The sequence below is a fragment of the Furipterus horrens genome, unplaced genomic scaffold (assembly GCF_987537825.1).
Source record: "Furipterus horrens unplaced genomic scaffold, mFurHor1.1.pri manual_scaffold_2, whole genome shotgun sequence".
NCBI classification, from domain to species: Eukaryota; Metazoa; Chordata; class Mammalia; order Chiroptera; family Furipteridae; genus Furipterus; species Furipterus horrens.
Genome location: NW_028327172.1, coordinates 37,133,096 through 37,148,872, shown reverse-complemented (window position 1 = coordinate 37,148,872; position 15,777 = coordinate 37,133,096). Strand labels below are relative to the sequence as shown.

Below are 15,777 nucleotides of genomic sequence, written 5' to 3'. Positions count from 1 at the left end.
AACATGAAGAATACTGTGGGGGGGCCCTTTTGCTTGCATTTTCCTGGCTGTTTAAAGGCAAATGAACAAGTAGGGATTGTGTGCTTTCACTCCCCATTGCTGCCTCTGTTGCTAATTCCTACACTCAAACTTCTACTAGAGGGCCTCCTTCACTGACTGTCCAGTGGGCCTGAGACCCCATGCCAAGAAAGCACCACCTAACCAGCACAACAAACAACACACCAAAAGAGCAGCTTTGACTGCATTAGAGCCCTGCTAAAGTGACTCATGCTCTGTCAGTCAGCCCCAGCACAACAGCTTGTCTGGAGCACTCAACTAGGTAACCAAGGAGACTGCACCACTGGGCCCCACAGGACACCTACTACATAAGGCCACTCTGCCAAGAACTGGAGATGTGGCAGGTCTACTTAATATGATACATAGAAACAAATTCAGGGAGTCAGCCAAAATGAGGAGACAAGAAACATGTCCCAAATGACTGAACAGGACAAAAATCTAGAAAATATAACAAAACAAAATGGAGACAAGCAATCTAATGGATATAGATTTCAAAATAGTGGTTATAGATGCTCAATGATCTTAGGAGAAAAATAGATTAACTCAGTGATGACTTCAAAGAAATAGGAAACATCAACATGAAGATAGAAAACAAAAAAATCATCAGAAATAAAGACTACAACAATAGAAATGAAGACCACATTAGAGGGAATCAATGGATTAGATGAAGCAGAGGACTAAGTAAGTGATCTGGAAGACAAGGCAACAGAAAACACCCGCTGTAGTACCACAATGAAAAATAATTTTTAAAAATAAGGATTGTGTAAAGGAGCTCAGGGACAATATCAAGTATACCAATATTTGCATCAGAGGGGTACCAGAAGGACAAGAGAGAGAACAAGGGATTGAAAAGTTATTTGAAGAAATGACTGAAAACTTTCTTAATCTAGTGAAAAAAAAAGACATACAAATCAAAACGCACAAATAAAATAAACCCAAAGACGCCCACACCAAGACACATCTTAACTAAAATGCCAAAGGTTAAAGGCAAAGAGAGAAACCTTAAAAGCAGCAAGAGAAAAGCAGTTAGTTACATAAAAGGGAACTCCCATAAGACTGTCAGCTGATTTCTCAACAGAAACTTTGCAGCCTGAAAAAAATGGCAAGAAATATTCAAAGTGATGAAAGGCAAAGACATATAAACAAGAATGGCCTACCCAGCAAAGCTATCATTTAGAATTGAAATGAGATAGTTTTCCAAACAAAAAAAAAAAAGAAAGAAAGCTAAAAGAGTTCAACACTTCTAAACCAGTATTACAAGAATGTTAAATGGACTTCTTTAAGAAGATCAAAAATATAAACAAGAAAATATAGGAAAGAAAAAAAAATCTTACTGACAAAAGCAAACATAATAAAAGCAGTGAATCATGAACTATAAAGCTAGTACAAAAGGTAAAAGGTAAAATTGGAAGGTTGTGTGTAATTACAACAATAAATTAAGAGACACACACAAACACAAAAGTAAAAAGGAATGACAGAAACATAAATGAGGAGAAGGTGAGTAAAAATTGTAGTAAAAATTATAATGACCATTCTCTTAAAATAGATTGCTATAAACATAGCTTAATATAGGGTGAGGCAAAAGTAGGTTTATATTCTTGTATTATTATGTATTAATTATTGTATTATTTTCCATAAAAACACTGTAAACATACTTTTGCCCCACCCTATATATGTGAAGCACATGGTAAACACAAACCAAAAATCTGTAAGTTATACAAGAAATAAATATAAAGGAATCAAAGATAACACTATAGAAAATCATCAACATAGAAGAGAATAAGAAACACAGATGAACTACAAAAACAATCAGAAAACAATAAAATAGCAATAGCACATACCTATCAGTAATTACTTTAAATGTAAATGAACAAAATGTTCCAATCAAAAAACATAGGGTAGCTGAATGGATTTAAAAACAAAAACAAAAACAAAAAACCAAGACTAATACATATGTGGCCTATAAGAAACCCACTCTAGATTGAAAGACACACACAGACTGAAAGTAAAAGGGATGGAAAAGATATTTTATGCCAATAGAAATGGAAAAAGAGCTGTACTTATATCAGACAAAATAGACTTTAAAACTAAGTCTGTAACAAAAGACAAAGAAGTGCATTGATAAAAGGATCAATCCAACAAGACAATACTATATAACTCTTGTACACAATTCTGTACCAAATGTAGGAGCACCTAAATATATAAAGCAAATATTGATAGGCATAAAGATCAACAGTAATATAATAATGGACAGAACATCTAAACAGAACTTAACATGGAAAGAGTGGCCTAAGTAACACATTAGGTCCAGTGAATTTAATTGATTTTTTTAGAACATTTCACCACAAAGCAGCACAATATACATTTTTTTCATGTGTACATGGGACATTTCCCAGGATAGATCACATTAGACCATAAACCAAGTCTCAATAAATTTAAGAAAATAAGTCGTATCAAGCATCTTCTCTGATCACAATGGTATGAATTTTAAAATCAATTACAAGAAGAAAACTGAAAAACACACAAACACGTGGAGGCTAAATAACATGATACTAAACAATGACTTGGTTAACAATGAAATCAAGGAAGAAACCAAAAGAAACGTAGAGACAAATAAAAATGGAAACACAACAACCTAAAAAAAGAAATCTGTAGGAGATAGTCAAAGCAGTTCTAAAAGGGAAATTCATAGCAATGCAGTCCTACCTCAAGAAACAAGAAAAATTTCTAATAAGTAATTTCTCTTTACACTTAAAGGAACTAGAAAAGAGAAGAATAAACAATGGAAATAAATGAAATGAGTCTTTTAAAAAAGCAGTATAAAAGATGCGTGAAATCAAGAGTTGGTTCATTGAGAAGATAAAATGGATAAATCTTTAGCAAAACTCATCAAGAAAAATGAGAGAGAGGGCTTGAATAAATAAAGTTAGAAATGAAAAAGAAGTGACAATTGACACAACAGAAATACAAAGGATTATAAGAAAATACTACAAACAATTATATGCCAAGAAATTGGACAGCCTGGAATAAATGTATAAATACCTAGAAACATATACACTCCAAGACTAAATGGGGAAGAAATAGAAAATCTGAACAGACTGATAACTAACAAAATTGAATCAGATATCAAAAAACTCCCAACAAACGAAAGATCTGGATCTGATGGCTTCACGTGTGAATTTTGCCAAACATTCAAAAAATAATACGTATTCATATCAAAGTAGTCCAAAAATTTTAAGAGGAGGGAAGGCTCCCAAACTCATTTTACAAATTCAGCATTACCCTGATACCAAAACTAGAAAAAGACATTACAAAAAAAGAAAATTATAGCCAATATCCCTTATAAATACACATGCAATAATCCTTAATAAAATATTAGCAAACCAAATTCAATAATACATTCAAAAGACCATACACAATGATCAAGTGGGATTTATTCTCAGAATGCAAGTTTGGTTCAAATTCTGAAAATCAATTAATGTGATACAAAATAAACAAAAGGATAAAAATTATATGATCATATCAATAGATACAGAAAAAGCACATGACAAAATCCAACATCCATTTATGATTAAAACTCAACTGAGTGGGGATAAATGAAACATAGCATTGTAATAAAGGTCATATATGACAAATCCACAGCTAACATCATATTCAATGGTGAAAAGCAGAAAGCTTTTTAATATTGGGAATGAGACAAGGATGTCCACTTTTGTCACTCTTATTCAAAACAGTATTCTAATTACTAGCCAGAGCAATTGAAAAAGAGAAAGAAATAAAAGGCATCCAAATTGGAAAAAAAGTAAAAAGGTAATTATTCATAGATGACACGATACTATATAGAGAGAACCCTAAAGATTCCATACACACACAATAAAACTATTAGACAAATGAGTTCAGTAAAGTAACAGAAAAGAAAATTAATTTTCAGAAATTAGTTTAATTTTTATACACCAATAATTAACTATCCAAAAGAGAAATAAAACAATCCCACTTACAATTGCATCCAAAAGAATAAAATACCTAAGAATAAATTTAACCAAGGATGCAAAAGACCTGTACTCTGAAAATCATAAGACATTGAAGAAAGTTAAGAAGATACAAATAAATGAGAGGATATCGCATGGTCACAAACAGGAAGAATTAATATCGTTAAAATGTCCATACTACCCACAACAATCTCTGGATTCAATGCAATCCCCAAAATAACAATGATATTTTTCACAGAACAAAAATAAGTAATCCAAAATTTATATGGAACCACAAAAGACCCCAAATAGTCAAAGCAATATTGAGAAAGAAGAACCAAGTTGGAAGTGTCAAGCTATCTGATTTTAAACTATACCACAAAGCTATAGTAATCAAAACAGGATGGTACTGACAAAAAAAAAAAAAAAACATGTAGATCAATGGAACAGAATAGAGAGCCCAGAAATGAACCCACACCTATGTGGTCAATTAATCTATGTCAGTAAGGTAAAGACAGTTTCTTCAACAAACGGTGCTGGGAAAACTAGACAGATACATGAGAAAGAAAGTAAAGGAAGGAAGGAGAAGGGAAGAAAGAAAGAAAGGAAAGAAAGAAGAAAGAAAAAAAAGAAATTAGACCATTTGTTACACCATATACAAGAATAAACTTCAAATAGATTAAGGACTTAAATGTAAGACCCCCCAAACCATAAAACGCCTAGAGGAAAACATAGGCAGTATACTCTTAGCAATATATATTATTTTTGGATATGTGTTCTCAGGCAAGGAAAACAAAATAAAAAAAATTAAAAAATGGGACTACATCAAACTAAATAGTTTTTTCACAATGGAGGAAACCATCAACAAAATGAAAAAGACAACTTACTGAATGGGAGAAGATATTCACCAATAATACATCAATAAGGGGTTAACATTCCAAATAAGGAGTTTATACAACTTAATACTAAAAAACAAACAAACAAAAAACCCACAATTTGATTTAAAAATGAGCAGAGGATCTAAACAGACATTTCTCCAAAGAGGACATACAGATGGGCAACAGACATATGAAAAGTTGCTCAACTTCACTAATCATCAGAAAGATGGAAACTAAAACCACAATGAGATATCACCTCACACCAGTCAGAATGGCCATCATCAATAAATCAACAAACAAGAAGTGTTGATGAGGATGTGAAGGATTGCAAACTGGTGCAGCCACTATGGAAAACAGTATGACAGTTCCTCAAAAAATTAAAAATATAAATATCTTATGACCCCACAATTCTACTTCTGGGTATTTATACAATAGCCAAAACACTAATTCAAAAAGATATATGCACCTCTATGTTTATTGTGGCATTTATAACAGGCAAGATATGGAAGCAACCTAAGTGTCCATAAACAGATGATTGGATAAAGATGATGTGAGATATTTATTTACTTATTTGGCCAGAAAAAAAAAGAATGAATTCTTGCCATTGTGACAATATGAATACTAAGTGGAATAAGTCAGAGAGAGACATACCATATGATTTCACTTATATGTGGAATCTAAAGAACAAAATAAACAAAACAGAAACAGACTCATAGATACAGAGAACAAACTCACGGCTGCCAGATGGGAGGGGATGTGGAGGCCTGTGTGAAAAAGGTGAAGAGATTAAGAAGTACGAATTGGTAATTACGGCAGGGATGGGGATGTAAAGTGCTACATAGGGAATGCAGTCAATAATATTATAATTAACTATGTATGGTGCCTGGAGGGTACTTGACTTATCAGGGGATCACTTGGTAAAATATATAATCGTCTAACCACTATTCTATACAACTAAAGCCAATAGAATATTGTGTGTCAACTGTAACTGAAAAACATTTCAAAATTATTTTTAGAAAGGATAGAGGAGTGGGCATCCCAGCCAGGATGATGATGGGAGCATAAATCCTTCCTGAGGAATGGAGAGCGGCTCCGTTATTGAGACAGCAGAGCATGTGGCTACGGCCATAACAGCCCTGGGTCTAGTCCCTACCCCACCAGCTGTATGACTTTGACCTACTTACACCCTGAGCCTATTTTCCATGTCTATAAGAATGGAACTTCTAGAGACATGAACATTACAGGATTACATGTGATGATGCCTGGTGCACAGCACCTGGAACCTAATAATGAATGTAAGCAGTTACCTATTTGGTTGGAATAGAAGAGTATGAATTGAGTAATGGTTGATGAGGATGAAGTAAGCTGATGTTAGGTCTTAAAGGGATGTGAGGCCAAGGCAGAAACTTTGGACTTTATCCTATAGGCAGTGAGAGTCTAGAAAAGGTGCTTGAGCAGGTAAGTGATATGATCAGAGCTCTGTTCCAGAGAGATCATTTCGAAGGCAGTGTGAAGAAGAGATATTTAGATGGGGGGCACCATTGGCAGCATTGGGGAGCCCAGGAGGGAAAACAGGCTTTGGAGGGACATGAGGATGCCAGCTTTGGAAACCTTGAGGTTGACCCCTGGGCATTGACCAAGCAGAACTGGAGTTGGGGGTGAAAACAGGACTGTGGTTGTATAATGGAAAGTCTTCCACTTGTTGGAAGCCAGCATGCCCACAGTACGGAACAACAGGAAAGCATCTCATGAAGCTGGAGGAGAAACAGTCAACCCAGAGGAGGGAGGGGGATTGTGAAGGTGTTGATTGGGACCCTGTTTCGTGCCTCATTCCAGACCTCAGTACTATCAGCTCTTAGCCAACAAGAGCCACCCCTTATTCTCATTTATTGTCACCTTGTTTTAAGTGTCTGGTCACTGTTAGGGGAGGACCTCTAGCAAGGTTGGTGTTCCTTTAGGGTTTCACGTCCTGGCAAGGCCGCTTTAGCATTCTAATGCCATTAGGAATAGACTCCGAGTGTCCTCTGGCCAGATGGTGAGCCCCCTACCTCTGGGTAACTGAGAGAGAGTGGGAGAGCTCTGGCCAGCATTTCTACCTGTTTTCTTGTGCTGCTTCATATAAAACTTCCTAGTTACAGATTGGAAGTGCTTCTTCTGATACTGCAGTTTTCAGGCATTTATTTCCCTCAGGATAGTTTCCCAGTGTCAATTAATCTATAGGAATATTACAGCATATTGATGACATTTTGCCTAAAATTATTGAACTGCTTAATATGAAACTTCCTTACCAGTGTGAATGGAAAAACACATCTGTTTTATTTGTTGTTACACTGGGCATCATGCCCATGCTGAAAATTTCCAGTGTGTAAAGGAGGACTGAAATGGTGTTTTATGAAATTGTACTTCGGGAGAGGTATACCCTAGCACTCCCTCTGGTTGTGCTTCTCCCTGGAAAGGGAGAGGTTCGGCAGAAAATGCTACAGATGTCATTAAACATGCCGATGTGGGTAATTGTTTGAGGGCATTTCAAAAATCAAATTGGCTGTGGTGGAAGCATTTTTTTTTTTTTTTTAGGGCAACATGGTTTTAAGGTCAGGAAAACACTTTCCGCCATGCTGTTTGATACTCAAAGCTCTACTGTCCCTTGAAATCCCCTGGAAACATTGGGTTTGCGTCTCCGATGACTTCTGCTGCCCAGCCTCCCTAACCTTTTAGTTCCGTGGAAACAGAACCATACCCAGAGGTGGAGCAGTCCAGCTGCACTGGGTAGAATGGGTTGGAGAGGGCAAGAGGCTTTGAGGGGCCCAGTGAGGGACCTGTTGTCATGGCTCCAGTTCCACCCTACCTTCCCCTTCACTCACGCTTACTCCCTTGGTGAGCTCACTTCTCCTCCTCTCTGGCTTTCTAGCAGTTTCCACCTGCGGTAATTTCCTAATCTTTGACTTGAGCGGAAGTTAAGAAACACCAAGGCATGAGGGAGGACAAGAATCAGCCCCCAGGGTATAGCAAGCACAGGGCTCAGCCACGGGGCAAGGCCCAGGCGGAGGCTCAGACATAGGCAGGAACCAACCTGAGAGCAGAAAGGGAAGCTGAGTGCCAGGCCTCAGGTAGGTCCTGGGAGCCTCTGGTCTGTCAGCAGGAGAACCTGGAGCAGAGCCCAAGCCCAGTGGGGTGGAAGAGGGTCAATCCGCCACTGGGAAAAGGCCCAGGAGAGGCATACAAGAGGGGGTCTAAGGGTGGGGAGGAGCCCTGAGGACATTCCCCAGCCCCAGGCCCTTGGCATGTAGCCCTGTGGGTGCTCATCATTGCAGGGCCTGGGGCCTGGATGCTCCTGGCTATGGCAACCACATGGGCAGGGGTCCCAAGGCTAAGGTGTGGGAGCCACAGCCCAGCCTGATGGAGCCACTAGCCTCTGTTCTGCCTGGTCTTGAAGGATCCATGTCCCTATGCAAGGGTGTTGCTAGTGCTGAGATCATTCCCAACCCCCTCTTTTCCCAGCAACTCAGCCTGATCTCCCCCACCTTTGAATCCCAAAGTATTTATTTATTTTTCTCTTATATCATTTACCTCATCTGACCTTCTGCACAGCTAAGATGTCTTTTTAATCATTTTCACTGTAAAAAATATCACATCTACAGAAAGGTACATAAAATATAAATGTTCAGGTTAATGAAATATTAGCCAGCAAGCCACCATGCAAGTCATCCCAACTCCCCAGAGTTCTCTCCAACCTGCTTTTTGGAACATGATCCTCTCCTTCCTCCCTGAAGATAACCACTCTGCTGGCTTTTATAGGCTTTTGTCTTTTTTTCTTTTCTTTTTGCCTTTTCTTATGATTTTATTATCTTAGTATGCATTTCTGAAAAGTAGACTGAGTTCCTTTTTTCATTTCTGCTTACTCTGGTTGTTCAGACGAAGGCCCTCCAAAGGAGTGAGTGCAGGACAGGAGCATAGGGGGCCTTGGTGAGGGAGAAGGCAGCGGTGGGACAGCAGCAGGTTAGAGGGAGCCAGAGGGGATGACCACTAAGTAAAAGGAAGCGAGGGAACAGAGGAAACGGCTATATAAAAGCTTGGGAATCCATGGCGGAACTCTCCTGAAAATATGGTCCAACTCCCAGCCTCAAACCCAGCTGTCTTGTTCAATCTCAAACTGTCTTTCCCCTGAGGACACATGCTTACTGAGTACTCTCTGCCAAGTGGGCTTCTGTGGCCTCCGGGGGCCCTCCCCATTGTCCCAACTCACCACCTCTCCCCACGGTAGCCTCAGGCCCTGCTGTCCTTCCCACCACTCATGGCTCGGTCTGTGGTGAAGGGTCCCCGGGCACAGGTGAGCCTAGGGGAAAGTCAGGGTCAGGGCAGCACCCCTGTCGCCAGAGATGCTGTTTCCAGAGTGAAGGCTGCATGATCTGGGGTCTGCTTCATGTTACTGAGAAGTGATATATCACGCCTAGCACCGCTGCTCCTCACTGTTGCCCTCTTCTGAATTCTCACTGCACACTTCAACACCCGCTGGCCTTTGGCCACTGTGTGGGGGATGCTCCTCTTTCCCAGCAGGTCAGGGAGCCCTTCTGGAGCACAGAATGGTGTCTTATGGCTGAGGGGGACACCCACACAGGCCCATGTTGGCCACACAAGGTGGGTGGAAGAGGTCAACAGATGCCAACTTTGGGCCACAGAGCCCCACTGACACATTCCATATTCTTTGTTTTCTATGTAGACATCGTCAACTGTGACCTGAAATCCACACTGCGGGTGTTGTACAACCTCTTTACCAAGTACCGGAACGTGGAGTGAGGGGCAGACTGGACTGTCCTCCAAACCACCTCGACCTGCTTATTCCTGTCTTCTGCTCTGTGCTCTCCCACAAGTCCAGCTACAACCCAGAGACAGTGGGAACTGAATTAGGAAGGAAGTGATCAGTAACTCAGTGGGCTCACCCACACCGCTCATGCCCTAGGGTCTGACCCAGCAAGGCCTAGGAAGACTGTCCCTGTCGTGATGCCAGGTCCAGATCTCCCTCAGTGTGATTTGGGAAAACCACCTTAGGCCCAAGAGATCCCCACAGAAGATGAAAATAAAGATAATATTACCATTTAATGGGTGAAAACTGTGTGCCAGAGACCACACTAAGTGCTCTGATGTACTCAACTCATTAGTCCTCATGACTCCTGCTGAAGCAGGTGTTATCCTCCCCTTTTACAGAGGAGGCTCTGAGAGGTCAGTGACTTGCCAGAAGTTGGCATTTGTTGTTCCTCTTTGAACAACATATTTGTTAATAACTAGCCAACTACATCACATTCTCTGTATGTCCAATAGTTGTGTGTATGTGTGCACCTGCACCCACAAAAAAGACAGGAGCCCACTGACCTCACCACCACGCAGGCCAGATCAGAGATTAGTGATTCACACTAAAATTGCCAAGTCAAATTTAACCCACTTAATAGTGTGTGTGTGTGGCAGGAGTCACGTCCCTCAACTCCTTTGTACAAATGAAAATTACTCATAATTCCTTCAGATTTGTAATAACCTCATGCTCTGGTTTCAGGGTGACATTTGGGAAGGATTCTTTTTAAAACTAATGGAGTGGTACATTTTACAGTTTTTGCTTGATTGCATGTAATGGAAGTGCCCTATATTTTCCTGCAAAATAAGTACTCAATTCATTATCATTAGGCAAATGTACAATATACTCCGGCACCACAGACAGCTGGGCGTAGGTCCATGTGAGCAAGCCTGGCTTGGGAAGTAGGGCTCTTTACCAGGGACCCTTGAACTTTAAAGAAAGGAACTCCTTTTTGCCTTCTAATTGATCATTTAGACCGTTTCTGGCTAAGTCTGCCCACATGCAATTACCGGCTAATTCAGGCAAGGAAAAATGTAAGTCATTCAGATCTAAGCTGAGTGGTTTCCTTGCGTGGGCTACTTGCGGGCTTGTGGTGACTTGTATCCTCGTTCTGTGAACCCAACTTGGAAATCCAAGGCTCTAGTTGTCTCAGGCTGCCTGGTCCTGCGTGAATAGGAAAGGGGCGTAAGTGGGGTGACTAGGAGGACAAGAAGCATGGGGAAAACATTTGTGCTTAATAAGGAAATACTCTCAGGCAGAGGGACAGGGCTTGTGGGGTTCACGGGTCTTCGTAAACTGACCAAGGCCTTGGGATAATTAATAACTCTTACTGATATATACCCACTATAGAGCCTTCCCAGATACGCCAGATGGACACAGCCTGTGTACCCACCTCCAGAAGTCTGTGCCGCTTCGTCACTGCTTTCAGCCTATTGCACAAAGCCCACTTCTGGTCTGAGGAATTCATTTTGATCTGTCTGCACCACCCAGAGTTAGGCCTCCCATATTGGCCAACACATTTCCTTCCAGCTTCTAAACATTTCTTTCTCTACAATCCATCTGCAATAATAATTCAGAACCCATGAATTTAGATACTACATATTTCTTGGAAAATTTTGCTCTAAGAAAAAATTGTTACTCAGCATAATGAGCATTTAAGATATAAAAACAATGTACTCTTGTATCAATTTATGGAAAAGGGTATGTTTTATTTTATGTAATTAATGAAATGTTTTTCATTCGGAAACACTAAATAGTATAATATTTGTTTGCTCTCTTTTAAATTCCTGATAGCAAATCAAGATACGCCATTGCTTTGTCTCCTTGGGCAATACTATAGCAGGATAAAATAAGAGCAATGCATACATTTAAACACGCTTTCCTGTGCAAATTTTCTCTCATTTTGTCTTTTTTTTTTTCAAATGTATAACAAGTGCCCTTATTAAGAGCACTCCTTTTTGTATTTTACCTATATACGGTATGACTATACCTCAGAGCACTTGAGAAGTTTAATAACAGGTCTAATTTATCAGAACATTGTGTTTCAAGACTGAGGCCTTAGCCTCAGTCCAGAATCCCAGGGCCTGGGTCTGCTTTTACCACCCTGTCTTCTCGTTTAGAAGTTTTCCTTTAGATTCTCCTGCTTAGTACACAACCATGGTTTGAAGGGGAAAAGGCATCAGAACAATAAATAAACCAAACTTAACCCTCATCTCTTAAAAAAAATAATAACCCTAACCAGGTAGCTCAGTTGGTTAGAGCATCGTCCCATATGCCAAGGTTGCAGGTTAGATCTCCAGTCAGGAGCAACCAGTAAATGCATAAATAAGTGGAACAACAAATCATCATTTTTCTCTCCCTTTCTCTAAAATCAATAAATTTAAAAAATAAAAATAAACTTAAAAAGAAAAGACAAATATCTAGTCTTTATAAGCTCACTCTTTTCCTTTTCTAAATTTAATTGGAATTTTTAATAGTTAATACTTAAATAGTGCAAAATTCAAGAAGCATGAATGAGTATCTAGGAGAAAAACTAAATTTTCTTCCCTCCTCTCCCCCAGCAGCCAGTACCTCTCCCCAGAGGCAACTATTTTGATCCATTTCTTATATTCACTTCCAGAAATAATCCAGCCATAACAAGCATCAACATACATATAAAATTGTTATTTCAAAAAAAAAAAAAGTAGCATATATACTGTCAGGCACATTGCTTTCTTCATTTAATGTTATATCTTAGAGATTATTTTACACTGAGGATTAAAAACTTTTACATTTAAAGAATGAGAATCTGAGCACTTTGTAAATCCAAACGTCCATTTCTAGTTTGCTTGAGCTAGGAAATGAGAGCCTTTCCCAAAGGAGGTAATGCTGCCTAGAAGGTGATTTCAGTGTCAAAGCCTGAGACCTGTGGGGGTGGGGAGTAGGTCTCAGGGGACATGTTATCAGAGACATTCCCATGTGTCCTGAACTGAATTTTTTTTAAGTCCTCCTCTGGATTATTGAGTGGTGTGCAGTTTGATTAACTTTTCATTTGTACATTATTACTAGGGCTACTAATTTGTAATCAACTAAGTACCCTACAGAATTCTGGTACAAGCCCAGCAGCCATGCACGGCTCCTCTATTCAGTCAGAAGGTTCCTATTTCACATGGATAGGCACAGACTTGACATTTCCAAACTCTGGGAGGACTCTTTACCAGCACATCATCAGGGTTGCCTGAGTTGGTTATAATTTGCATTTGCTACTCTGGGTACTTTTTAATTATGAAATACTGTTAGCTTAGCTTTATCATTATCAATGTATTTTGTTGTGGGTTGCTTGGTTAACCCTACAGAATATACTGAAGCTTGTTTGCATCAGCAGTATCCTGGGGCTGTAATTTTCCAATAACTGGACTCTAAGACATGTATACATTGTGGTTCAAATATGAATTATCCATACTCCAGTGCTAGAGCAAAGGTATACATAATCCACTCCCCACAAATTAACACTAATTTATTTTTCCACTGGAAAATGAAACCAGACAAAGTTGGTAGGTTAGGCTGTTTTGCCCTGCCTAAGTAGTGCCTGGCCAAAAGTAATTTGAGATCCACTGCCTTTAATACAATCCCACCTCAGGAGCCCTACCTACATAAAACATCCTAGATATACAAAAGGGATACATCCTAAAATCTTTACTAATGTTAATATTACATGCAATCTCCTCCCATTAAATTCACTTAGGTCTCTTGGAAGATTCAAAGGAGTTGCTGTGGATACAGAGAACAAGAGAACTGCCTTGAGATGCAGATATCTGCTGAGTAGTTGCTAGACTCACTTACCAGCTAAGGGAACTATATCTACACACCAGCTTCCCAACGCTTGCACATTCAGGTTTCAGCAAAAGAAACGTAGTATGTATGAATGACTCACTGATATGACTACAAAGATTGTATCTGCCAACACCAAGTTTCTACATTTTTTTCCTCCCTTTTTCCTGAAATATATAAACCCAGTTTAGCTCCAAATTTTTTTAAAATTTGCTCACACTCCTGCTCTACATGTGAATGTGTGAACTGTGTGTTCATGATGAGCACGAGGCAACCGTGAGGGTGCTTGGTGCAGGATGAGCAGCCTGCATGCCGAACTTGCTGATCTTTGGAGTTTCAGGCTTCCCGGGTAGGAAGCCACCAGTGATGCATCTCCAGGTGCCTTCTGTAGGATGTTAACAGGTGTTTGGTGAAAAAAATGCCACATTCAGATAAGTTTGGGAAACAGGCTAAGGAAAGTTAAACTCGCTTTCTACAGTTTGGGTTTTCTTCTTTACTTTTTGTCTTCTAATTGGAGCTTGTCTCAGAGTTCCCTACACTAACGCAGATTAGGACTCTGAGGGGAGGCAGAATAGAGTACGTCCCAATACTGTTTGACCATGGGGCCTATTTGCAGGATGCGTACCCTGTGGAACTCAACCACTTGTTTGTTCATGTAGCCATAGAGTCAACAGGTATGCAGAGTGTCTCCCATGTGTCAGGGGGCCTGTGTCCAGTGGCAAGTGAGGCACTCATATAGCTCAGTCTAATGGAAACACACAAAAAATAATTTCAAGCCCTGGCTAGTGTGGCTCAGTGGATTGAGTGCCAGCCTGTGAACCAAAGGTTTGCCAGTTCTATTCCTAGTCAGGACATATGCCTGTGTTGTGGGCCAGGTCCCCGGCTGGAAGGGTGCGAGAGACAACCACACACTGATGTTTATTTCCCTCTCTCCCTCCTTTTCCCTCTCTCAAAAATAACTTAAAAAAAAAAAAAAGAAAATCTCAAAATTTCTCACCTAACATCTTTGATAGGCTTGGAAACTGCAACATTAAGTAAAATGACATAACAAAACCAATTTTCCCATAGGCTAATTGATATATACAAATGAGTTAAGTTCCTACAGCATATTTCTGGTCACAAAAACATCACCAAACTTCTAAATAAAGACCCCAAATGCTTCAAATATTAAACATTGAGATAAATCTGAGCTATCCATACATACAGTTAAGAAAGATTAATAAAAAACAAGTAGGGGAATTCCAACCCGTTTACTCCAGTTTAGGGTTGCGGGCAGCTGGAGCCTATCGCAGCAGCTCAGCACAAGGCAGGAACCATCCCAGGACCGGACACCCTTCCCTCACAGGGCCACACACACTCAGCCTGGGACACGCCAATTCGCCTGATGTGAACATCTTTGGGATGTGAGGGAAACTGGACTCCCTAGACAAAACTCACTCAGATATAGAAGAACATGCCAACTCCACACAGACAGTGGCCCTGGCCAGGAATCAAATGTTTTTTCTTAACATTATAATGAAACCAAATAGAATGAAACAACATTATTCAAGGACCTATTATACTAGCAACTTGTGATGACCACTGTGGGGAAGTACGAAAAACTATGAAAGAGGTCTCATTTAGATTTTGAAGTCAAGAGAGGTCTCTGGCAAAGTCTCATTTTAAAATGACACCCAATTCACTGAGCAAAGACAAGTGAAGAGGTTGCCTTTCAAGGGAACAGCACAGGTGAGGATCCCAAGTCAGGAGGAGACTCAGGTCCCTGGAAGCACTAGCAGAATACCAGGATAGCTAGAATATAAAGAAGGAGGGGGAAGAAGAGGTATCAGAGAATTGCAGATTTCATCATAAGAAAAATGGAAAGCAATGTATGTTAAAAAAAACAACATCTAAACCATACGCACTCATATGTGATATAAAACAAAGCAATAAATGAACAAACAAGATAAATAGCTCACACAGACAACAGTATGGTGGTTGCCAAACGGAAGGGGGCTGGGGGGCGGTGTAGTAAAGGGTAAAGGCGAGTCAAGTGTACAGTGACAGAAGAAGATTTGACTTTGGGTGGTGAGCACACAAAGCAATATACAGATGATGTATCATAGACCTGTGCACTTGAAACCTACATAATTTCATTTACCAATGTCACCTCAGTAAAATTTAATTTTAAAAAATACTTAAAAATAAAAGCCTCTGGCCTTGTGTAGAAAAACTTCAGAGA

At 39.8% G+C, this 15,777-nt stretch overlaps 1 protein-coding gene across 1 annotated transcript in view; it reads left to right on the top strand.

The window, feature by feature from the left end:
• PARVA (parvin alpha) overlaps positions 1-14,033 on the top strand; it is a 156,378-nt gene extending 142,345 nt beyond the window's left edge. The window contains exon 13 of the mRNA XM_090264018.1: positions 9,621-14,033. Within this exon, the coding sequence (XP_090120144.1) occupies positions 9,621-9,697 (77 nt within the window). The 3' untranslated portion in view covers positions 9,698-14,033. The remainder of the gene's footprint in view (positions 1-9,620) is intronic.
• Positions 14,034-15,777: the final 1,744 nt, after the last annotated feature.